At 35.8% G+C, this 25,185-nt stretch overlaps 1 protein-coding gene across 5 annotated transcripts in view; it reads right to left on the reverse strand.

The window, feature by feature from the left end:
* The window catches only part of LOC113989701 (dystrophin), a 553,659-nt gene that overhangs the window by 266,630 nt on the left and 261,844 nt on the right, over positions 1 to 25,185 (reverse strand). For all 5 annotated transcript variants that reach the window (XM_027724535.2, XM_027724552.2, XM_027724569.2 and 2 more), the window contains exon 10: positions 5,247 to 5,458. In XM_027724535.2, coding sequence (XP_027580336.1) covers positions 5,247 to 5,458 — 212 coding nt within the window. The remainder of the gene's footprint in view (positions 1 to 5,246; positions 5,459 to 25,185) is intronic.

Here is a 25,185-nt window from a genome sequence, read left to right on the forward strand (position 1 = left end):
AAACCATCTGAAAATGTTGCCGTTAAGCTCACTTATGATGAAGCTGCCTAAACAATTTTTTTAAGTCATTCTCCTCCATTAAGTAAGGAGATGTAATTAGGAGACGTGATGATTTTGTGGAAAACCACTACTATTTCTTTGAGAAAGATACAGGCAGGTGGTTGTTTTGGAAATAGGCTCTCAACTGAGCTCTTTCCTGCCAGAATTATGGACAATAAATACATAAATGTTAATATTTATACAAACATAATAATATATATAACACAAAATTTAAATCAATTCTACAGTAATTATCATTTCACTTTTGTAAATCTTTTATAACAAGTATCTATTCCACATCTAGGTCTATCCATCTTTACCTTTCTCTTTGTTCAAAATTACACAGGCATGCAGCTAGTTTTGTTCCAGCCAAAGAATCACAGCAGATTAACTGTTCACTGCTTTACCTAGCAAAGTTACCATAATATTTTGCCTGGATTGTAAATTAATGGTCTGTAAACTTTACTTTGAAAAAAAGTTCTTTTGCCCAGTCCCATGTGAACATAAACGACCTCATAAAAGCTTTCAAATCATGTATTATAATAATAAAAAAGGAAATATCCATTACAAGTTTATTTCCAAATATGTTGTTCTCACCATTAACTTCAACATTAATCCATTAACTTCCTGACACTACAACACGAGGTCATCACTCAGGAAACAAATGATGAACACAGAGAGGTTTGCTGATGGAAACAATTTGTATTATCTATTTTACTGGAAATTGGTATGCAATTTTTCAACAGCTTTGAGGAGTGCATGCTTCAACTTCACTCTGTGCAGACACTGAGAACAAAGTGTTGTGGTACGTGTTTTACCTGTCTGTCTGACCAGAAGGCCACTAACTGCCATCTTACATGACTATAATGTATATTTCAGAATTAACTTCAGGGTATTTTTTCTTTTTTGTCTTTTCTCTTTTATATTTTTAGGTCTCATTTACCTTTTAGCTACTTAGGAACACATTTGTTTTTTCTTTAAAGAAAAATGCTTCATTACCTTAATTTCTTTTTGACATTTTTAAAGCATTCTCTTTGTTTTGTCTGTGCTATCACTGGAATTTGCTGAGTTTATTAAAAGGCTTAAAGAATTACTGCTGTGCATTTATCATGTTACTTAGGTATAAATATATTTATAATTTTTAATTAGAAGACACTAGTTGATGTTAATAGGAAGAAAGTCTGTGTAATTAAGGATCCTTGATTAAAAACAAGTAATGAATTTAGAGCTGGGTTTTCTTCTATCCCAGAATTGCCCAGTGGAACAAAATCAATGATGCACAGTAGTTCAAATATAGCAATTTGTATGTACAGCATCATCCAGTTCCGTGTATGTATCACAAATCTGGAAAATCAGGCTTTCTTTCTTTTTTCTGTATATCCAGTATGTTTTATTTATATAATTAAAGAATTTTTTTTAAACCAAGGAATTCTATTTCAGCATCTGCATCATTTTCAGGAACATTAACTTAATTGTTAATTGTTTTACTAAAATCAAATCAGTACACTGTCAGCCCTGGAATAACAAAAATCCACAAAATGCTGAGACTGTACTTCATCCTATATAGTACCTGGGGAGTGACAAAAAAGTACTTAGTAAGTTATTCCCCTTCAAGAAGCTGACAAAGGCAAGCAGGACAGCCTCAGTCTTATTCACAAATTCAGGGCATAAAGTTCACTCTCCAGGTTATGCCAGTGGAAAGCTGCCGGGCCTCTTGAGTCCCAACAGAGCAGGGGATGTAATCAAGATGCTATATAATTTCCTATCTAGATGAATGAGTAATAAATGGTCAATGAAGGAAAGGAATGAAACATGGTCTCCATCCTTCCTCCTCTTCACTTTGGCCATCCCAGCTAAACTGTCACAGAGGGAGAAGAGACTCCCCACTAGCTCCTCTTACAAAAACAAGGAGCCAAGGAGTGAACGGGCAGTCATAGCAGTTTTGTTTGACTTGGGGTTTTGGTGGGGGTTTTTGACTTTTTTTTTCTCTTTTAAACAGAAGCTCACTATCCTATTAAGAAAAGACTAGTTTTAGACTAGCTTATGTTCTGATGACTTGGTGACTGAGGGAGATGAGGTGTGATTGTGTACTATTTATACACCTATAACCTTCAGCCTGCTGAGTTAACCATCTGCAGTCATCACCTAATGAACAATAACAAAGAGGGCTTAATGGTAAAGACTTTCATTGGTCATATTGCCATATTATGATTCTCTACATCTAACACTAATTCAGTTATCAAATATCAAACTAAAAAAAAAAAAAAGGCTTTAATCATCAGCAAATTGGCTCTGAACTAATTTCTGATTCAAATTAATAATATTTTTAATTATTAGCTATATTACCTCATTACTCCTCTTTTAAATGTCAGAAACAAAACTGCCATATTCTGTTAAAAACATCACTGGTCAAATACAAGCCAGTTACAGGTTTTTGGTTTATACTGGTATTGTAAAAAGTTAAATAATCAAAAGACTGGTATTGCTGAGTTTAGCATTCACTCATGTATAAGGATGCCCAAACACAAATGCACTACCACAAGCACTAATTAAAAGTTTCCATGGAGTAGAGGGGAACTTACACATTGACCCAACTGTCTTTAGGCAGATCTGTAGTGTTTAACAAGCAAATCAGAAGAACACTTGGTGACTACTTTCTCACACCAAGCTGTGTTGAGATACAAAGCTGACAAAATTAATATGTCTGAAGAATTTATTTGTCTTACACTGACCTCTCTCTTTTCCCTCAACACAAAGGAATAGAAACGACAGTTTCCTTCTCATCAGTGTAACAGCAAGCCAGAAGACAGCATATTTACCCTACATCTTTGGGGGACAACATCAAACTAGATGTGTTTGGCACAGAAGCCTGGAAAGCATTTATCTTGATAACTTAATGTATTTCTAGGTCCTTCAATTTAGATAATGCTATCCAGAAGAAACATAAAGCTGCTGAATTAAAAAAAAATTCCATTTTCCTTAGAATTCGTGACTCCTTATCTCAAGCGTGAACACAACAGCTGAGGCTGTCACATCTGAGAAGTTCTCATGAGGGATTTGACACAATAGGAGTTACTGGCAGACAAAGGTAATTCCTCTAGGAAGGCTGGCACAAGAGAAACACAAAAAAGAGAAAGAAAAAAAAGAAAGAAACCCCCCTACTCTACACACACCCAATTCACTAAGACAGACTTTCTTCTAGACTTGGGGGAGAAAGGCTAGGCATAAAAAATAAATGAAAGTAAACAACTCTGGAAGAGTAGAGCCTGTTGATGTTCAAATCATCATGAGGGCACAATTTAAGATGGACTAGCTGTGACACTGAAATTATAATTATAGATTAATATCTGTAACTTGACACAACGTACCACATTGAATGCAATGTGATATGACTGTGATAGGAATGGCTGAGGATACAGATAGCCCAAGTGCTTTCGAAGAAAGAGGGAAAAGAATCTGCAGGTCTCCATTCAGAAACTATTATACATAGAGACACATTCCTTGAATAAGGATACTAGTATTCTTTCTCTATGACTTTGAGGATGGAGGAGAAAAACAGGATGTTCTTATTTCTCTCCTTGAATAATGCTGATCCCAAATAACCCATAATTTTTTCAAAAAGCATACACTCTTAGAGGGAACTCATTTAAACTTCATATATTCTTGTAAAAAAGTGGACATAAAATCCATTTCTAAAACAATATTTTCAATTATTTTCCTAGTTAGGTAATTTGTGTTTGAGACATAAGACACTGAACACAATGACAGAACACTGTGTTTGTACGGAACTGGTTTTTTGTTAATTGAGTCTTTGCAGAACTGGGACATTGACTTTGTTGAAGCTTTTCTTTTTATTTTAAACAAACACTGGGCAGAGGCCAGGACTCTATCTCTGCAGGAAGACAGTGATAAATGGGAGTCCTCTATGCTGAATGACAGCAGTGTACATGATCTATAACTCTTTTCAATACATTAGTGAGTGATTGCCCTTGTTTACCATAATCCACCCTTCCCAAGAAATGACCCTTATGGTACAATCTTAAATGAGAAATCTTAACCACATCTCAGCCCTAAAAGAATGGGCTGATGAATAGTTTTATGCTTCTTATGGGCAAGCAAAAAAAAAAAAAGGGCAAAAAACCCAATAGATTTTGTATCTACTTCTATCAGGAAGTAGATGAAGACCAATCATGAAGTTATACATATACTTTCTCCAGCAGCAAAATTAGTTGATGAGGACCTCACCCCACTATTCACAGCAGTTCATTATTATTCAGCTGTGTAAATAAGACTGTTTTAAGTCCACAAACTTTAACCAAGTAGTTCAGTAGCAAGAGTTAGGGAAAACCCACAAAAATCTGATGTGCAGGAGAGGAGAACATATCAGAAAATAGTTGTGTAACTATTCTCCCATGAAGCTGGGACTCGCTTTAAAGGCTGATCGACTGGTTGGTTTCAATCTTGGTTTTCCCCAACTAGAAAATGAGATATTAATCTTAAACAGCTGTTCTCAAAATTTATTCATGGAGAATGTCACCAAAGTATGACTGTTTCCAGTACAAGAAACTTAAAAACTTATGCAAAAGAGAATATTTGCATTGCTACTTGAGGTATAGCTCAGCTATGTAAGTTAACTGAGGCACATGTTTTAGCACCTAGAATGTGGCAACATGTGTGCTAAAATCACAAGAGCAGCCAATTCAGGTTTTTTTCAGTTAATAACCCTGCCAAGGCTGAGCCCAGGGAGATTATCCTGTGGCAAATATAAAATGCTTGATTTTCAAAATATCTCCATATAGTTTGTTACAGTTGGGGTTTTTTTCCCCCTTTTCCTGAACTACTTCCAGACAACCTTTACAGCTCCATTAAGAGTGCAGACAGCCATACCAATACTACAGGATTTCCCAGTCTGCAGCACCAGTGCAGCTGGGGCTGTTGAACAGACGAGACAAGAAATACTTGTGTTGAAGAGGTAGGTATTCGTTCTGAAAGATTAGCCAGCTATTTGTTATGACTGATAAGACCAATTTCATGTTCAAGGATTATGTGACACATATTTTAGACTTTGTAAATTAATTTCTTTCTAATTTCTTGTGGAAGATTTTTCTCAATGTGCACTGTCCATGGTTAGAGGACAACAGTCAGAGGACATTTTCTTTAATGATCTAATTAACTCAAATGGAAATATTTTAATAGTCAGTAGTGACCTTAAGCTCAGTGTTCTGCTTTTTCAGAGCTTCCACGGTGTAGGAAATTTCTTTCCATGACTCAAGCTTAGTTTTTGCTTGTTCAAGAACCTGCTCAGCTTCTTGCTTAGCTTCTAGCCACTGTGTTGAATCCTTTAACATCTCATGAAGCTGCTGTCTCCGGCCTTGAAGGTATCCATGCACTTCATCCCACTGGCTCTGTATCTTTTCAACTGGTGAAACACAAAATAAAAAACAAAAGCTGAATCACTTAAAAGCTTTTTTTTTTCTTTTTTCCCCTAAAGGGAGTTAAAAACAACATTCAATTCTTTCCATAACTCACCATATTGGAGAGATCCTGTACTTTTAAGCTGCAATTGCATCTAAGTTTAGCTTAACCAAAAAGAACAGATAAACTGTTCTGGGTCACACAGTATGACACTATGGTACACAGCATGTGTTTCAATGCATGTGCAGCCAGAAGTGACAGGTTTATGCCGCAAAAAGCATTATGAAACAGGATCATATTTAAGAAAAAGTATCAGCAACAATCCTTTATTCTTACCAGACCAACACAAGGTTTAAGATTTTCTGAAGAACGAGTCCTTTAGGGACATCAGTAATATTAGTTAAAGATTTACTGTAAGATACAATTAATGGCTATACTTTCTTATTTCATTAAGGCAAATGTTAACAAAATGAAAAGGCTAAAAAAAATTCTTGCATGTTCATGTAATTATAAAATAACAATTAGCTTTATCCTCTATTTGAAAGAAATGTGACTTGTGAAAACTTAAGAATCACTAAAATCACTGATAATAAGCGTTGGCTAGTATCCAGCATCAGCCTCATCCATAGTAGCACAAAAAACACCAAGAGACCTAGTTTTCCAAGCAGTTGAAGTTTAACAAAATATAAACAAAACCACAAAACTCCAGAAACAATAAAATCTGTGCACTGCATGAAGGAATAGGCATTTTTTATATATATATTTAATTCCCTGAGGTTAGTCAGCACAAACCACATTTTCGATATTTTCTTGAAGACTGCCTCACTATATTGAAAATTCACAGGCCTTCTAGGGAGGGGAACAGTGATTTCTAGGGTACTCAGAAGGCAATTGAAATTATCATTGAGTGGTTGTTCCAATACTGCATCTCTCACTACAAGGCTGATTCCAGAATGGTGCAGTCTAAAGATCTGAATGAGAAATGCTTCAGCAGGGAAAAGAGGCTTCTACCTATCAGTGCTCTTCCTTCTTCCAGAAGAAGGGATAAAGATCTTTCCATGGACTCAGCTGAGGTTTAGAGAGAGAGAAGAAAACCTTTCAGCATCCCCTGCTCAAGCCTAGGGAGAAAAACTGTGAGTAAGCACACATAGTAGCATGTTTAAGTCAAAGGAAAAGCAAAAGGAACTGAAGAAACAGAGCTGAAAAACATAAAGCACAGTCAGAGCACAGTAAGAATAGCCTAAGGCCCAAATACTTAATCTGAAGCGAATCTAACCCCTCATTTTAGGAAGCCATATACTCCTGTCACACAACAACTCATTTCTGTGCCCTCTCTGGGCAAGGGTTTCTGATGAAAACTTTAGGATATAATTGAAACAACAAAGAGGTTGTAGTCTACAGGAAGGGTGAATAACAGAAGAGAACTCTTGAGCAAAATCTCCCTGATATGACTAGAGACTGTGGCTCAAGGATTGTGCTGGAGGTTTAGGGAACAAAGACTGCCCAAACACTTTCCACAGTGACACTGGCATATGGAAACAGCTGCCATCTATTTCTTGCAAATCACTACTTGAGCACCTTCCCCCTTAGACTCAGAGTCATTCAGCATTATCTTTTGATTCCTGGCAAACTCAATATTTTGGTACATTGCTGACAGAAGCATAACAGCGTGTTTATGCCAGCTGCCCACAAAAAAAACCCTACAAAAATCCCACCGATTTTTGTTTCATTGTAAGTTTCTTTGTTGGTGTGGTGGGGGTTTGGTGGCTTTTTTTTTGGGGGGGGGGGGCAGGGAGAGAGAAATGAATGAAAACTCTGTTACAGAACTGCTTCAAAAGAAAACTGGGTCTACAATTATATTAATTTTTCATAATAACTGCTTTTAATAACAAATGCTGATATTTCCTATCACCAAAAATCAAAATATTTGTAGACATAATGGTTCCATAATGTCTCATGAGGTTTGTGTCTAAGTAAGACATATTAGCAGCTCTCCTCAAGGGACTGTGCTTTTTGCAACAAGACTGAATTTTTTATTAGATACCACAGTCGTGGGATTCCATGATGACCAGTTCTTCCACTCAAGAGGAGAACACAGCTGCATACTGAAAACCATATTCAGGACATCTTGGGAGCCCATTTACACAAGTGACTATGAATACACAAGCTCTAAATCTATGATAAACATTTCTTTGGGAAAATACTTGGCTGATCTCCCTCAAAAAAATAACACGCATAATACATTTGCTTTATATTACAGACTGGAATGAAGAGTTCAGGAAGTTAGTAGGTAATCTAAAAAACAAAAAAACAAAAACAAAACAAAACCAACAAAAACAAATAAACAACCCTCCCCCAAATTTAAAATGTTTTCTTGAACCAGTGAGTGACCAAACCCACTTAACAAAGTACTTCACTTGTGGCTAAACACACCATGATATCTACATACTTAATCTGGCCTTTCTAAGCTACAATATACCAAAGAGTGCAGTAGTATTTCAGACAAAATATGTAGAAATAATTTATAATGATGACATTATAATTTAGTTTAATGTAACATAAAAATCTCTTCATTATATACATTTGCAATTTCTAAACGATGCTCCCATTTGAACGTGGACTACTGATCTGTTTTTGAATAAAAAAAACCAACAACCAAGGCTCTATATGTTGCTTAAAATATGAGGTTTGCTTCCAAAATGAAAACCACAGTGTAAATCAGTGTCTCTTAAGGACGTATTTTGTTCATGTTCCCTTTTTAGTGGGATGTTTCCCACATAAGGAAAGGTGAATACCACTCATCGTTTCATGCCAAACACAAAAGTTCGTAAAATCCAATTTGAGCGTATATTGTGTTAGAACTGTTCACAGCAACTCATGAACCCCTCACCTGCATCTAATGACTGCAGAAGAGAAGGGTCAGAGAATTGCTATTAAATAATGTCGGACAGTAGAAGACAATTTTTAAAGTATTCTGAACACCACAGGATTTTTGTGCAAGGGCACAAAAGGCTTTCTCTGACTGGGTACTAACAGGAATAGGTTTATCAATGTATTTAAGAGTGTTTTGTAAGATAGCAGTGAGGAATCTCAACACAAAGTTATTTCAGGTTAACACTCTGAACATAGCCTTAGAAGGGCTACTTCTGCTGTCAGGACTTTATAAAATCCTGAAGGCTACAATGTGCATATGGGATTGTGCTGGCTTTGGTTGGGTTAGACTTAATTTTCTTCACAGTGGCTTGGTGTGGGACTGTGTTTTGGATTTGTGCCGAACACAGGGTTGATAATCTAGAGGTATTTTTGTTATTGCTGAGCAGGGCTTACACAGAGACAAGGCTTCTTCTGCTCTTTGTGCTGCCATTCTGGTGAGGAGACTGGGGTGCATGGGAGGTTGGGAAGAGAACTGCTGGAACAGGTGACTCCAGCTGGCCGAAGGGATATTCCAGATCATAAGATATCATGCTCAGTATATACAGTGCCGGGGGAAGAAGGGGGAAGGGTGGATGTTTGGAGTGATGGTGTTTGTCTTCCCAGGTAACTGTTGCATGTGATGGGGTCGTTCTCTCCTGGAGGTGGCTGAACGCCTGCCTGCCCGTGGGAAGAAGTGAACTCCTTGTTTTGCTTTGCTTGTGTGTGTGTGGCTTTTGCTTTTCCAACTAAACTGTCTTTATCTAAACCCACAAGTTTTCTAGCTTTTGGTCTTCTGATTCTCCCTCTGATATCACTGGTGGGAGAGGGAGTGGGCAGCAGCATGGGGTGCAGGTGCTGGCTGGGGTTAAACCATGACAGGGATTCAACATAAGGAAAATTAATTTCTTCTGAAGTTTGATAATCTTTACCTGGAATGAGGAAGACAATCTTAGAAATAAGAAAAGGAGTTCTAAACCCAGAAAAATAGAAGAATCTATGACAGGTGAAGGAATTGTTCAAGAAACGGATTTACCCAAGTTAAGGAGAACTAAAAAAAAATATTATTGCTATTGCCTACCTTGAATTTAAGGCCCTCAATAAATAAAGGCCCTCACTAAGTTAAAAAAAAAAAAAGGATAAAACAAAAGCAGACAAAAAGGTATTGCAACGATGACAAAATACCCTGAAAGTTAAGTAAGAATATTTAATATGTTTTTAAAAAGTAATTTTTTCCAGGAAGAAGCAATGTAATTGTCCTTACTGCACTCTCCATTGTAAAAGCATATTACTGAGATCAGACTTTGATCTTTACCTTTTATGTATCATTGCACCTACATACTGTGATGACAACACATTGGAAACACCTAGATAGACAGAACAAACGTGGCTCCATGTGTAATGTTAATATCACTGAAGCACAGAAATTTTAAATAATTAGTAATGATGACAAAAGCCTTTTTCCCCCTAGTTCAGTAGTTTCTGAAGCACCTCAGTTTACATTGTTCATTACAGCTAAGTCCTGTGCCTTCTACATTTCAAAGCCTAGTGTCTTAATTTTTAGTGTGGCATGTCCTTTTTGTATCTATTTTTCTTCCTTTCTTCCCTCGCCCTAAATTTGGCAACAGCACAATATCTTTATAGTAAGAATCAGTATTTCAAATTATCTCTAGAGGACTATTCAGTATAGAAATTATTCAGTATAGAAATTATTTACCAATCAATCTATGAAGGGGCAAGCTGGAAAAAGCAAGACAACATTTTCTTTACAGACTTCGTGAAAAGAAATAATGTATCAATCCATGTGATCATTAACTAGTTTTATATAAATACAAAACCACAAAAATATTTGACAATTAACAAATCTAAACTGAGTGTCAGAAACACAAAATACATCATAGAATCATAGAATCAACCAGGCTGGAAAATACCTCCGAGATCATCAAGTCCAACCCTTGATCCAACACCACCGTGGTTACCAGACCATGGCACTGAGTGCCACATCCAGTCTCCTCTTAAAAACCTCCAGGGACAGAGAACCCACCACTTCCCTGGGCAGCCCATTCCAATGCCTGACTACTCTCTCTGTAAAAAATTTCTTCCTAATATCCAACCTAAACTTCCCCTGGCACAGCTTAAGATCGTGCCCTCTTGTCCTACTGCTGGTTGCCTGGGAGAAGAGACCGACGCCCACCTGGCTACTACAGGTTAGTTCCCGAAGTGAAGACCAAACCTCATCCATTTCCAAATCACAGTGCTTCAGGCAGAATTCTTCATTGTACTTTACTTACAAAAGTTTTGCACTTCCTTACTGGTAAGTATCCCAGCATGGCTCCAACCAGTCCCAGTTCAACGCTGAACTCTCTCAAATGAGTAATTTAGGGCATGATGAGATTCTGCCAGTATGTAATTTCAAGGTTGCTATTCAGTTTCTTTTGTTTCCTATCTCTACTATTTCCCAGTTGTTAAATGGTGATTATGTAATAAGGCGGTCAAAAGAAATTCTGCTGAACTGACCACTGAGTTGGTAAATTATTAGAAGCAACAACAAAGCAGAAAACAGCATCTAAAGCAATCAAGATGTCTATTCTTCAATCTGGTTATCATTAATTTAGTATATTGAGGGAAGAACACTCTTAGTGAAGAAGACTGCTGCCTTAAGATTCAGTTTTGTTTATTAACAATTTTATAGGGTTTTTCATACTTCAGGTATAATAGAGAAACAAACAAAGATTAATCTGTTTTTCTTTGTTAAGTGTTCATATCATACACAAGAAAAATATAACTTCACTGAGAGAGTTTACTTTCTGCTGTTTATAATATAACCACAGTGGAAACAACAGAAAAGAAGTCTGAGAAGAAACTTTCAGTCACAGAAGGAATAACATTCATGTTACTAGAAGTTATACTTAGCCTATGCAAAGATGAAAAAAGGATTCATTTCATGCCATTTCAGTAAGTCCATTGAATCTAGTACAGACTCCAAAAAAGTGAACAAGTAAGTGAATAGCAAAAGAATTTAGAGGCAGAAAGCCTCTACTTTCCTTGTCCAACAAATTACCTAAACTGCACTCATTTTGCTCTGTGGGAGAATGCTTTTCAAAAGCAAATGTCAATATATTGACATTTTCCTATAAAAGTAATAATTTCACTGTAGTTTCATAGATTTGAAGATGAAAAGGACTAATACAATCTGTCCTGCTGCAGAAGAGCAGAATTATAGAAAGTAATAATTCATGTTACCAGAGGTGCTGATGCACTGATTTTCAGGTTGGATTAATTTCTTTTGCAGTTGCAGCCCCATAACATACTTTCCTTTGAATGTTCTGGAAAGTTAATTGTTATGTATTGCATCTTACCTCATATGCTTTTCACTAATCTACACATTTATCCATATAAAATTTAGTTTAGCTAAAATTTTTGTGGCTGTACAGAACACTAGTTTTTTCCAGTCCGCAAAATTTTAAGTGCGTTTTACTAAAGAGTCAGCAGGTTTTCCGAGAGGCATAATGGAGAAACTAGAAAATATGGATTTAAACACAGACATTGTATGTTGCTGCACCTTTTTTACACTTTTTCCTTTCTATCACTATTCAGTATAGCTTCCAACATATTAGGGATAAGAAAATTAAGAAGAAAAAGTGATGCTATTACAGGGCTACAAGACTGTTCAGGAATCACATCAACCACGCACTGCATGAAAGACTTTCTGATGCTTTTTAATTTTGGCTCAGTCTTCTGTAAACCACATAAGTGGAATCACGGCCAAAATTCCACTTAAACTTTATCTTATCTTGTGGTTACCTTGCTTTTTATTATTGTATTTTTCTAAGCAAATTAGCCAAACTAACTTTGGGTTTTTTTTTAAACTGGGAAAGGTTTCAGTTAAAGTTCTCCATTTGTCAACTATTTTTTTTGGAAGTGCTCTACTTTCTTTTCTGCTGCCTTCCACAACAGGAGGTGTCTGACTTGAGTCTTATTCTTCAAAGAGTAATCACTTTGATAAAGCCTATCATACAACATCCCTTGACAAAAGGATGCTGTCTCTGTTCTTATGAACAATCTGTACATCTGTGAGAGACTGGCCTAGGGAGAACATTTGGATAGTAGATGCAGAGTCAAGAGAGGATAAGTTTGAAACATTTCTTTTTTAATTGCTGAAGTACTTAAGGAGTTGCAGGAACAGTTATAACATCCACTAAGTTGCTGCCTGTAGGCAATCATTATGGAGCTGGATGGGACACTATACAGTAGAGAACAGTTGGAGCCAGCCTACTCGGGTAGTAATTTATGTTTCAGCAGTCCTTTATCTTTCCTTGTAAAGCAGTATTTCTCTTAACCTTTTTCAGTGGCTTATAAAAGTCATACTTCTTAAATAATGTCCTTAGAAAGTTATGGCAACTCTTTAATGTATATATATGGAAAACCACTAATAATGTGTCATCTAAGCCGTTTCATATGTCCCTTAGATGGTCCCTTAGTAAAATGATGAGAGGATTTAGACATTACACCCCAAATTAATGGTGGGGTGGCAACACAGAATATCTAGCCTAATGTGAAGTCTGCCATTCATGCCAGTAAGGTGTCAGATGTAGTTTTTATGCACCATTAATACATTATAAATTATTCCTTATCCTATATGTTCCATAATGCCAAATGACAGATTCTTTTATGAAGCCTATGCCTTACAAAAAATCAGGCAAAACAGAAAGTATGTACACAAACTAAGCTGAATATAAACAGAATTAATAATTCCTGGGAAGAAGAGGGAACTGCGATCTTCTATACTATTGTGCAATATTACAGTTTTTAAGAACAGAAAAAAGGTATTACAAGGGAAACCAGCCATTAGTTGTCTTTTGGGGGAGATGAAGAGCAATGAAAATGCATGAGAGCCCCAAGGGGAAGAATCTCACCTTTCTTGGTTTCTTAGAGGCTAAAAAAGACAGGCAATAAGAGATTTCAACAGATTTAAATGTGTCTGTTTTTTCTTTAAACAGGAGCAGTCAATAATCTCATTTTGTAGTTTGATACTTTTGGGGGGTAATTATTTCCAACTACTGCAAGTCTAATGTACTTTTGTTTTGTTTCACTAGGATAGAGCTTATTTTCTTTTATCTAAAAATCATTTCCATATGATCACACTAATGAAGGTCACTCTGTTCCTTTAGAAGTGTCAGATCAAACAGATTGAACTGAAAACTGTCAAGTGGTTTCCGCTAAGCACCGAGTGAGTAATTCTTCAACACTCTTAAGCATGCTTTTTACCTTGCTAGAGAGAGTGGGAGTTAGAGACCAGACTAAGCTGGTAGCACATCTAAAGAAATCAGTTTCTTACACCAAGCAAAAAGCAACTTCTGTGACTGAGCACTGAGAAGGGCATGCAAGAGCTTATTATTTGAAAAACAGGTTCTTCAGAAGGCCTTCACCAGTTTGTCAAGTTTTTAAAGAAGTATTTATGTATATAACACTTAGCACCTCTCAAATGAAGTTTTCCTGTTTATTTTTTTCACTAATGAGAAAGGTGGAAGAGTATTTACTTTGCACTTTAAAATGTTACACAATCTGTAAAATTCTGATGTGAGAAATAAACACACTAAAGAGAAGTAAGATTCTTTAGGATTTAGTATGAAATAAGTAACAAACCTAAGTGTAGTTTTGCTAGAAACCTACAGAAACAAATGTATGTATCTGCATATACATAAAGTGTTGACTAGGGAGATGGACAGATTAGAGAATGATCAAACACCTCTCTCTTGCCATCAGATTCTTAAGAAGTAGAGCAGAATATTTACAGAGAAATGGACCAGCAGTCAGTCCCACTGATCAGGCAAGATGCAGAATCAGTAGTGACTCTTCCATGACCCCAGGAGCAGGAGGCATATGGACATGCCACTAGAAGTTAACAATTTTTTTCTGCACAGACTCTCACATTTGCAGGATATAAAAACATAACTTCACAGTAAAATCATACTACTTGAAAAAACAGAGGGTTTCCTTGCTGGAATCATTTAATCATCTTTCAAAATGTTTGACTGATCCAATTTCCTTTGTTGTATGTAGAAATTATGTACTGCATGATATTTAGACTGATACAAAGTACCCAAACTGAAGCCACAGGATTAAGACTAATCTGATTAACTAGATGAGTGAATATGTAGGTAATCCAATTGTTTCAGTTAAAAAATTACAGAAAAGTTTTCAAACAACTTAATAGAAGTTTTCTTAACATTGTATTTTCTTAGCATTTTAAGGATTAATTAGAAGTAATTAGGTATTTTCGTATTTATCTTTGTCCAAATGTCTGTTAATATTTTTTTCCTAGGATTTTGGTTACTTAAGCTATTAAAAGGAAAATAATTCATAATTATATATCTAATTTCTGGTCATGGATGATAGATTTTGTAGTAATCAACCTATCTACAAAATACTTAAGAATTTTTTTTTTTCAGAAGAAACTACTTGTCTGTGCCTGTATTTAAAAATGGGATGTTAAGTTAGTGAAATTGTATTCGACTTTCTCTGAACATAATCAAGAATGTTCTTAGCATTATTAAATAGATCAGCTTTCATATACTTATGCTTTCATAGACTTACATACTTACTGATGCAAAAACACAATGGTAAGTCTCATAGTTTAAGTCCTGATATGTGTGAAATTCATTACCTACCTAATGAAGCATACAGGCAATGAATTTCAGAATTCTTAGTAGCACATAACTTTGTGTTGCTATCATACATTCATGTTTACACTGTATATTTTTAACGTCATCAGCCTACTAACTCCTACTGAGTTTGGGCTGAGACTTGCTTTTCAAATATATCTGTATTTGGTATTCTGTGCACTGATCTGCTTTGGTTTTGATTTAATAAATTCAGCTCTGACTGTAGGAGAAAGACATTGGGCGATCTTAAGAGCACCAAAACAGCTAGAAAATAAAAATAGGAATTCAGCTATCAGGTTCCAAGTTAGTGAAGCAAAGTTTTGCAGACTGTTTATATTGCTCTTTTCTTCCTCGAGAAACAAAATAACTTCCTCAGGATAACCTCCACTCCCCACAAAAGCCATAAAGCTTTGATTCCTTTTACAGTAGATAAATAGCAATATCTTCCTTCTGTTACCTGATATTAAACATTATATGATCTGTCGGAATACCATCATCTAAAAGCTAAATTTATTTTCTGTAACTCTCAAGGTCCAAATCCTTACCACTGTTATACTTACTCATTTAGCTGCATCAGCAAGGGTGAAGTGGTGCACTTTGTGCAATGGTCAGAAAGCAGCTCTTATTTGCTGCTCTTAACTCTGAGACCATCTGATGAGCTACAGTTGCTCTCTACAGTATTCCCTGACTGAGATAACAAGCACAGACTATGGTGGATCTTTTGCTGTGCCTCTTGTGACAGTGCCAAATCTGCACAGTGATTCGACTGCTGCACCTCCACAGCACGTGCCTCTCACTGGAGATCAGCTGGGAGATTCTGGGCCTACATTACCATGCAACAGGCACAGAAAGCTGGCAATAATGCTGAGTTTAGCTCAGTGGATCAACCAAAAAAGCCATGCATGCATCAGGAAAAAAACCAAAACAACAATGGGCCAAATCAAAAACCACTCCAGCTTTGACTTTTATTTTTGTCGTTGAAAGCAAAGAAAACTTCCAAATGAGCAAGAATTGATTTAAAAACAAAGAAATAAAAGTGCTTTTTTAAAAAGGATTTCTATATTCAACTGTAAGCATACATTTCAGGCATTTTATACTGAGTTAACAGTACATCCTGTAGCAAATGTGGATAGAGCCTTCCCAAATCTTCGTTCGCGAAGCCCAGCCATGATGAACAGTACATCTGAACTAACTCAATATTTTTTGTTATTTCACAGCAGAAATAGACAACTGTATAAATTTTTTTCAGTTTACCAGTTTGATAATCATGGAATCATAAAATGATTTCATTTGGAAGAGCCTTTTAAAGACCACCTAGTTTCAACCCCCTGGCCTTGAACACTTCCAGGGATGGGGCATCCACAGATTTTCTGGGCAACCTGTTCCACTGCCTCACCACCCTCACAATTAAGAATTTCTTCCTAATATCCAATCTAACCCTGCCTTCTTTCAGTGTAAAGCCATTCCCCATGTTCTATCACTACCTGCCTTCATAAAAAGTCCCTCTCCAGCCTTCCTGTAAGATTCCCTTTAATACTGAAAGGCGGCAATGAGGTGTCACTGGAGACTTCTTTTCTCCAAGCTGAACAACCCCAGCTCTCTCAGCCTGTATTTCTAGGAGAGATGCTCCAGCCCTCATGGCCTCCTCTGCACCTGCTTTAACAAGTCTTTAACAATCTGTCCTGTACTGGGGACCCCAAAGGTGGATGTAGAACTTAATAATGCAGTGACATACCATAATAGGCCTTCCTCCATGATATATTTTCAGAGACAGCTGAATATAAATTCCAGCACAGACAGAAGCTTATAGACTCAAAAGAAAATCATATTTACACAATAGATTATGCACTTTACTGGTGATTTGGATAAAATAATTCTCTTACAATAATCTTCCTGAGAGGAGAAAAGATATCATGAGACTGTAAACTAAAGACTCTATTTTTGGCCAAGACAAAAAGAAACATTTTTTATTATTATTTATAATTACAGTCTTTTAGCTAAATTACATTAATATTGAAAGATTTCCAAAGGTGAGTTAATTCCTTGTGGCTGTTGCTTCTACATCAGATTGACATTTCCACAGGTCTTACACCCCATTCTGTCTTCCCTCTCACACTTGCACCTATTTTTTATCTACTCTACAAGATGGTATCAGTCTGATACTGATTAATCCACACTTTTTCACACAGAGAAAGACAATTTTAGCTACCCAACACTTGAAATCCTTAAATTAAACTTTGTTAAAACAAAAAGCAAAGAAGTAGTTATTTTTCACCTTATGCACTTGAAAGTAAATATCCAAGAGAGTCAACTAAGGAAGTAATATACACTGCAGAAGAAATGTTTCCTCTGAAAATTCCAATACATTTAAACATTTTGAGCATTCTCTGTGTAGTTATACTGCTCCATTTTTTTAAACGAACTGCTGATTAGAAAATGAGAGTCCTATCATAAAAATAGTGGTACTTAGCACTTTAAAGGATAACAGCTCTGCAAGAACAGGAGTATGTCAGAAAAAAAACGTAAACTTTTTTCCCCCATTCTTAATTTAAAGGACTAGTTCTCAAGGTCACATGAACTGGGTGCCATCCTATGGAGCCTGGCATGCCATACACATATATTTGTTTCTTAATAACTAAATAGATACATAAATAATAATTTAAAAAAACCAACAAACAACAACATATCACATCTGTCATTTCAGTGCAATGTTTTAGCTAATAAAAGCAAAAACTATATAATATGTCAATTGCACCAATACTGGGAAAAGGAAAGACTTGCCTGTTACTGTGGGGGTTTTGCTTGTTTGAGGAGATGTTGGGTTTGTTTTGGGGTGTTTTGTTTCCTTTTTATCAGATGTCAGTGCTTGTTTGTTCATGTTCTCTATGGTGCTCCAACACGTATCAAAACATTGATGAGACATCACATGGACTGAACTTAATTGACTTAATTGACACACTTCAAAGTCACTATTCTGATATGGCTTAAACTGGGCAAACTTTGAACTTAACGCCCTGCATGGGTTTGAACTGAATATTAGGAAGCATTTCTTTACTGAGAGGGTGGTCAGATAGTGGAACAGGCTTTCTGAAGAGGTGCTTGATGCCCCATGTCTGTCAGCATTTAAGAGACATTTGGACAACACCCGTAACAACACGCTTTAACATTTGATCAGCCCTGAAGGGGTCAGGCAGACAGACTAGATGGTCACTTTAGGTCCTTTCCAACTGAAATATGTTCTATTCTGTATTTTATTACTTTTTCATGAAAACCCATGAAATGGAGCAAAGAAAAGGTATCCAATGAACAGATTAAACCATTACTGTTGCCATTCTAATATTATGGTGCAGTGAGGTGCCAAGTTTCAAAAGTACAGAAATTCAGAGAGACTAATAATACTGGAAATGTAATGAATATTCTGCAAAATTATTACATCTCTTCATCTGAAATACTCCACTCATTTCTACACTTGAGACGATAAAGCAGACATAAACACAGTCTGACACTTCCAGCAGAAATTTCCATAGCATAGGCGTTTGCTCTACAGTACACAAGTTCCCATCCAATTAAAATATAACAAAATACATTTTTTTTCCCTGAAATATTCTGTTTTAAGCTCTAAGTTTTACCAAGCCCAGATGCCACCACTTTCTCACCACATATCAGACTACTCAATATCAACCTTCATTTGCTGATACTTGGCTGGGATTGTCCTCTGACAAATCATTCTCTCACCTGTCACTCAATAGGCCTGCTGATAAGAAAGATGAAATCTCCAGAACTTTTATACTTTTTCTCCTTCCCTTCCTTTTTACTATGATAAAGGCTGAAAGATTTTTATCCACTAAACACAGATAGAAAAGCCTCAGAGTCACCATTTTGGTGCTGAAAACAATGATAACATTAAATTCTTTGAATTATCTACAGTATTTCATAAGTCACCATAGTGATGGTTTGATATACATAACAAAATGAAACCACCAGCTGGTGCAACCACTCACCAAAGTCTTAGGACCTCTCTCACACAGACTAAGCCAGTATTTACTCAGGTTGGACTTGCAAAGGAGCTTTGGGGCTATGTAAAACATTCTTTTTATTATTGGTTTATTCCTGACTCAAGCAAAACTAAAAGCACAACAAATTTATATTGAGGATATAAAAAGTAAAATCCCTAGGCCAAACATACTCCAGGATGCTTAACTAGATTGTGTGAGAATAACTGCAGGTTCCAATATATGTTCTTTGTGTATTGCATCCATTTTAGGAAAAGAGATGGGACACAATGTACACCAAAATCTGCACTTTCCTGATATGGCTGATTTTGTGGCATCTAAATTCAGCTTGTAATCTCCGCAGAGCAGGACCTTTGTTTCCTGTTTGCTCTGTAATTACTACAGAAAATTATGGTCTGGTATAACTGAATATATACTGTTCTGACACAGTTTTTAAAATAACTGTGGACATTAAATGTTGCCCACCAAACTGTCAATGGACAAATAATTTGAACCCATTCTGAAAACTTCGTTTCTGAACAGCTCCTTTTTTATTTCCATTTATTTTCCTTTTGACTAATTTGTTCAAACCCAGCTAGCATAGCTCTTTTGTTTGTATCATTTGTGGATAAAAATGAAATAAAATGGATGTTTTTAAAGTTTGTATGCCTGCTTCTATTTAAATTTACAATATTCTGTGCAAGCTACTATTTCTAACACAGTACTACCTTGAAACACTGACCAAAACAGCAAAGAGTGAGAGGTTGGTGAGGATACACAAAGAAGCAAAAAGAGGCACATTTGGAGAAAAAAAATGCAGGAGACGTGGGAGAGGACAGCGTTGGGAACAGGGTTGGAGGCACACCCTTGGAAGGGGACACTCACAGCATGTCCTGCCTTCACAAGCAAACCCCTCAGCCAAGGGCAGAGGCAGCTTTCAGCCCAGTGGTTGCTCTGATGTCTTTTTCATAACCCTCCCACTGCATCTTCAAAATGGTTTTCACAGTTGTAAATACAAAAGGTTAGGTACTCAGTGGTTTCATAGATTATTAAAAATCTTCCAATTATTAAAATCACCCATAAAATACGTAGAAGGATAACCATGAAAATGCAACAAGTATGTTGATGAAAAATTGATGCAATGTTTTTCACACAGATGGCAGGAGACGTGTCACAGCACAGTTCCTGGATTCTGTACTTCAGGGGTTTTCTATCAGATACAACGTGTTTGAAAATCTAGTGATTCACAAAAGTGCTGACCAGTCATTAAATTATACCATCTTTCCCAAATTTAAAACCAAATTCCAAATCCAAATGACATTCTTAGTCGTTACTGACAAGTATTCTGACAAAAGAAAGATTCAGATATGTGATAATATCAAGCCCAGTAACAAAGAATGTCAGCATTGAAATGCCAACATTCACAGAGAGAACTCACTAGTAAACAGTGAAAAGATTTAATATAAAATACGAGTAATTTTTATACTTGTATAGACTGACTGAACTTAACTTTTAAACCTTCAATTAAAATAAAATCATGAATGGAAGCTATAAACTAAAAATACTAAAACTCTACATAAAGAGAGTGAAAACTAGGGAGATAATGTAGCTTTTTAGGGGGTAAATGGGATGCTTTTGTTAAAAATGGAGCTTTAATACTTCCCTTAAAGAAAAAAGGGAATGCATCCAAACCATATAATGTAATACTTTTGAGACTTCCAAACTTACAACATATTAAGCAGTCCTAGCATTTAGCAAGAATTAGAAACTGCCTACATTAAAAAAATTAAATAAAAAAATAATTTTCCAGGATCTTGAATAATTATAGTCTCACAGATTTTAAGGTTAGACAGCAACTTCACTTATTGCCAAACAGACCTTTTATAATCACGGTGATGGAATTTCATCAGTAGATAGGGAGTTTAAGTTGCTTATAAAAAGAATTTTAACTTTGAAAATAATTCTTGAAGCACATAATGTTAATACATGTAGAAATAATGGGCAGTTGTTTCTCTTTCATTTTTGAAGCTTAATAATTTTGGATATTTACTTGCAATGGAAATGGCCCACAAGTATGCTTAGAGGTGATATAAGTATTTCTAATGTCAAATTATTTACTCTACTCGTTTTAACATTGCAAATGGAGCCTTTCCAGTCTCAAAGAGAAAAAATATTCCTTTCCGATTATCTGGCCATCGCACAAGTCAATGGAACATCTTCTACCTCAGAGAAGATGTAAGTCAAATCTCTCCAGCATTTATTATTTTACATAAATGTTAACTAACATTTCCAAAATGAGACTGAATTAAATTTCGAAATCCAGTGTAATTAAACCCAGAGTTTTTGCTGTAACACTGTAAATAGGAAGTCTCACATTAGATACTGTTAAATATGTTGAAAAATCTAAAATAACTCGGTGATTGCTTCCCTAAAGAACTAAATGTTCTTGGCAGTTTTGGTCAATTAAATGTTTCAAAAAAATATTTTAACTTCTCTAATTAAGATATGAAAGAAAGATTTTGAATCCTGAGAAGCACTCTCAATTTACTTCACATTTGCATACTTAATTCTTCAGTACGTTACATTCTTAAATATTCTTCAGAAGGACGTGATGCTAACCATTTCAGAGGCTAGATGGTAAATGAGTAAGAGCTGCCATCTCATCCAGTGTGGCAGTTTTGCTTATAAAACTTTTCCAAGTGAATTTGTTTCTTTGTGAAGCTACTGAGACACTGGTCTTGTTAAACTAAAAAGCGACAGCTCCTTCAAATGAATATATGTATGAAGGTTTTTCACAAAGACTCTAGGAACAAAGACAGGTAGTTACATAAAACCAATCTGTTGAAATAAGCTCCTCTCAAGCTTAGAAGAAGGAAAAGATGCCCCTAACAACATTACGAATACCACTTACCGGAGCAGGGGAGCAGACAATTCTACTTGGGGAAAGGAATTACCTGCTGACCTCATTTCATGTCTGCTCCTGGTTCTGGGCCACACCCACTTTCACCTAATTGGTGACTGGGTAGGTTGAAGGTTGAGGGCTGAAGATTTGTATGCTTTGGTGCTTTTACTCAAATCACCTCTATCACCTCAGTCTCCAAATATTGTAAGAACTGCAGAGTGAATTGCAGAATATTAAATAGGCTTGAATTGTCTTGACACTATAAATTACAAAAACGTTTTTATCTGTGTTCTGACTAACCACCTCTGTTAACTCAATCCTTAAATGATAACCAGTGGGTTAAAATAAGACACAAAGCAGACTCAAACAGCAGCTCTCCCACAATGCTGTACCAAATTGTTCCCTAAGCTAAAGAGGGAAGTACGTTCTCCTTCTGTCAGGTGATGGTATATCCCAAGTCTCCCCCCCCTTCCCCCCCGCCCCCGCATCTTCTGGACCTCATTGAAATTATTTACCGGCTTTTTAAAAAAAGTATTTAATATCACTCTTTCCTTCAACACAGCCTTACAATCTCACTGGATTTTCTCTTTGCACTCACTTGGACTGTTCACAAGCTCAGAGTTAGCCAAGAACTCACTTTTCCTGATGAGAGATTTGGTCAACCATTCTGCTCTCTTAGGGTTTTTTTTGAGAATAGATGACAAACTTTTACTAATACTTATGATTTGGATGCAATTAAATGCCTCTATACAATACAGCAATCCAGAGTGCCAGTCCTCCAACACAGATTGATTTCTAGCAACTGAAACTTCTTATCTATTCTATTCTTATCTACAGTCTTATCTATTTAGGGGTAACTAGTCTAGAACTAGCCAGTTCCACTTGAATTACCACACAACAAGTTTTGTAATTATCTAACTTTCTTCACAGGATTGAGATCTGAGAGATCTGAGCAAGCCACCAGCAATGATACCACCTAATACACTTATCACCTCTGGGATTACCAAAAAATCTATGCCACTCCTACTCAAGAATATAACCAGAACTGAAGAGTGGTCACCTTGTAGTCTCACAGCCTTCTTTGGAGCACTATGACATTTGAAGTAGGCAGCTGAGATCTTGCCCTTTGTCCACTGATCCATATGCTTCCAGTATATATAGACTGAGAAGTCATATATAACTGTATTTTCCCGATCATTCAGACATTTCTGGGGCATGTTATTGCCCATTCTTAAAGGGCAATTCTCCCCAGTGTTCCAAAATAGCTTCTTGCTCCTTCTTAAAATGTCCCATAACTTTCTTACAGATCCTATAGCAGCAAATGTGCACCAAGGAACTGGTTTCAAATTATATACTCTTCTCAGAACCATGCTATCCCTTTCAGAGCTATAGTTTTATCTTGTTACTGACATTTTGTTAAAAAACAACAGTTTCTCCCTTGCTTCCTTTCTATGGCATAGGAAAAACAAGTTGTCAGATGTAAAGTAGTACATCACAATTAGTAAACTTTACATGTTTATGACATGGGAAAGCTATTACTTAGGTTCTTGAGAAGTTCTAGAAGTATGTGGAATCTAGAGAATAGAACACTTGGATTTATTCAATAATTCAGCTTAAAAATATCAATAAGATAACTGGAAAACTGTATGCAAAATACAGTTTGTTCTTATACTTTTTTTTTTAGTCTTGATAGCTAGGGAGTTTACTACTAGATGACAAATCCCAGATTGTCTGAATTTATTTTTTCAACTGGTAAACTCATCATTTGTATTCAATAGTTCTAAGAGAAAACCACATGGATAGCAGTACGATGGAAATGGCTGTTTTATTAAGATGTCAAGAACAACAGTACAGCTGTAATTCACTGCGGAGTTTCTGTACGTTTTGTAGTGAAAGTGATGTCAAGTTGATGATTTTGCCATAAAACTGTCAAATACAGCAAACTACTAAATAAAGGCATTTTATGTAGTGGCACAGAGACACTCAGACTCTTTCCAGATTAGTTCAAATGCAGCTCTGCTAACAACCAATTATAGCATAAAGGTTTTCTTAAAAAAAACCCAACAAATGAACAAGAAAAAACTAAACACAAACAAATAAAAAAACAAACCACAAAATCAAAATACCTCTTCTGAAGACATCCTCTATAAATTATTCATGTATTTGTGGACTTGGTTTTTAAAACTGTCAAAGAAAATTTCAAAAGGAATCATTTGGTCCCAAAGCATAATCCTTGATCAAAATAGTCTTCACTGAAATGCTTGTATATTGAAATGCTTGTATTTATTGCTATTATTTATGTATTTAGTGTAATAAAAATTAATTAACTTCTCAAGTGGTATTTTGAGAGGACACTAAATTTCACACAATTTCTGAAGAAAGATGTGTGTTACTTTGGTTTATAATCTTGAAAGGGAGATTCTTTGGTCAGTAAGAGATTATTTCTTCATACAGTTCTATAAATATTAATTTCCCTACCTCCTCTATCACTTACACAACCAGAAAACACATTAGCAAAATTGGGATGTAAATTACTAGCAAAGTAAAACCACAGAAAGTTTATGCACTGTTATCTCTTGCGTATGTGTGAACACAGCAGTAGGAAGACCTGCTATTTAAAGTTTCTTACATTTCCAGGATCTATCAAAATCTGCGACAGTCTTTGTAATTGCTTTGGTATTTCTGATTCTAAGACTGTAAATTTGTTTGTATTATCTCTCAATATATTTCTACATGGACTTGTTACCAGCTTTCTGTACTTATACATAGAAACTGATGGAAAATAAGAGCAATTTTCAAATTTTAATTACTACTAAATTCAAAGTTGCTTGTAAACCCATTCATTTTAAAGAAACAACATTTTCATTAGTAGTAAAGCAAAGTGTTTTGGAGCTGTGACGTGTTGTGCAGAGAAAAATGTTATTGTACAGCATATGGTTCTATTAGAACAGAATGATTCTGTATTAAAAGAGCAGAGAGGAATCTTGATTTTTCCCACAGCTTTTTCCCACAGCTTTTTCACAAGATTAAATGTAATTATTATTCTTGTGTATCCTCCAATGTATAAGTTGTAAACAAATTATGAATTGAATACATAGAATACACAAAGATTTAAGTATAAAATTATGCAAAAGTAAAAAAATATTTACTTTATAGAGCCTTCATAGAGCCAAGGTCTTTATAAGTAGTATAGCTCCAACAGTTTCATGCACATAATGGAGTAAGGGTGGGGAAAGAAGGTTCAAAGCAAAGAATTAGATTG

This window comes from Pipra filicauda, unplaced genomic scaffold (genome assembly GCF_003945595.2).
Source record: "Pipra filicauda isolate LSUMZ 115617 unplaced genomic scaffold, ASM394559v2 scaffold284_size963001_pilon, whole genome shotgun sequence".
NCBI classification, from domain to species: Eukaryota; Metazoa; Chordata; class Aves; order Passeriformes; family Pipridae; genus Pipra; species Pipra filicauda.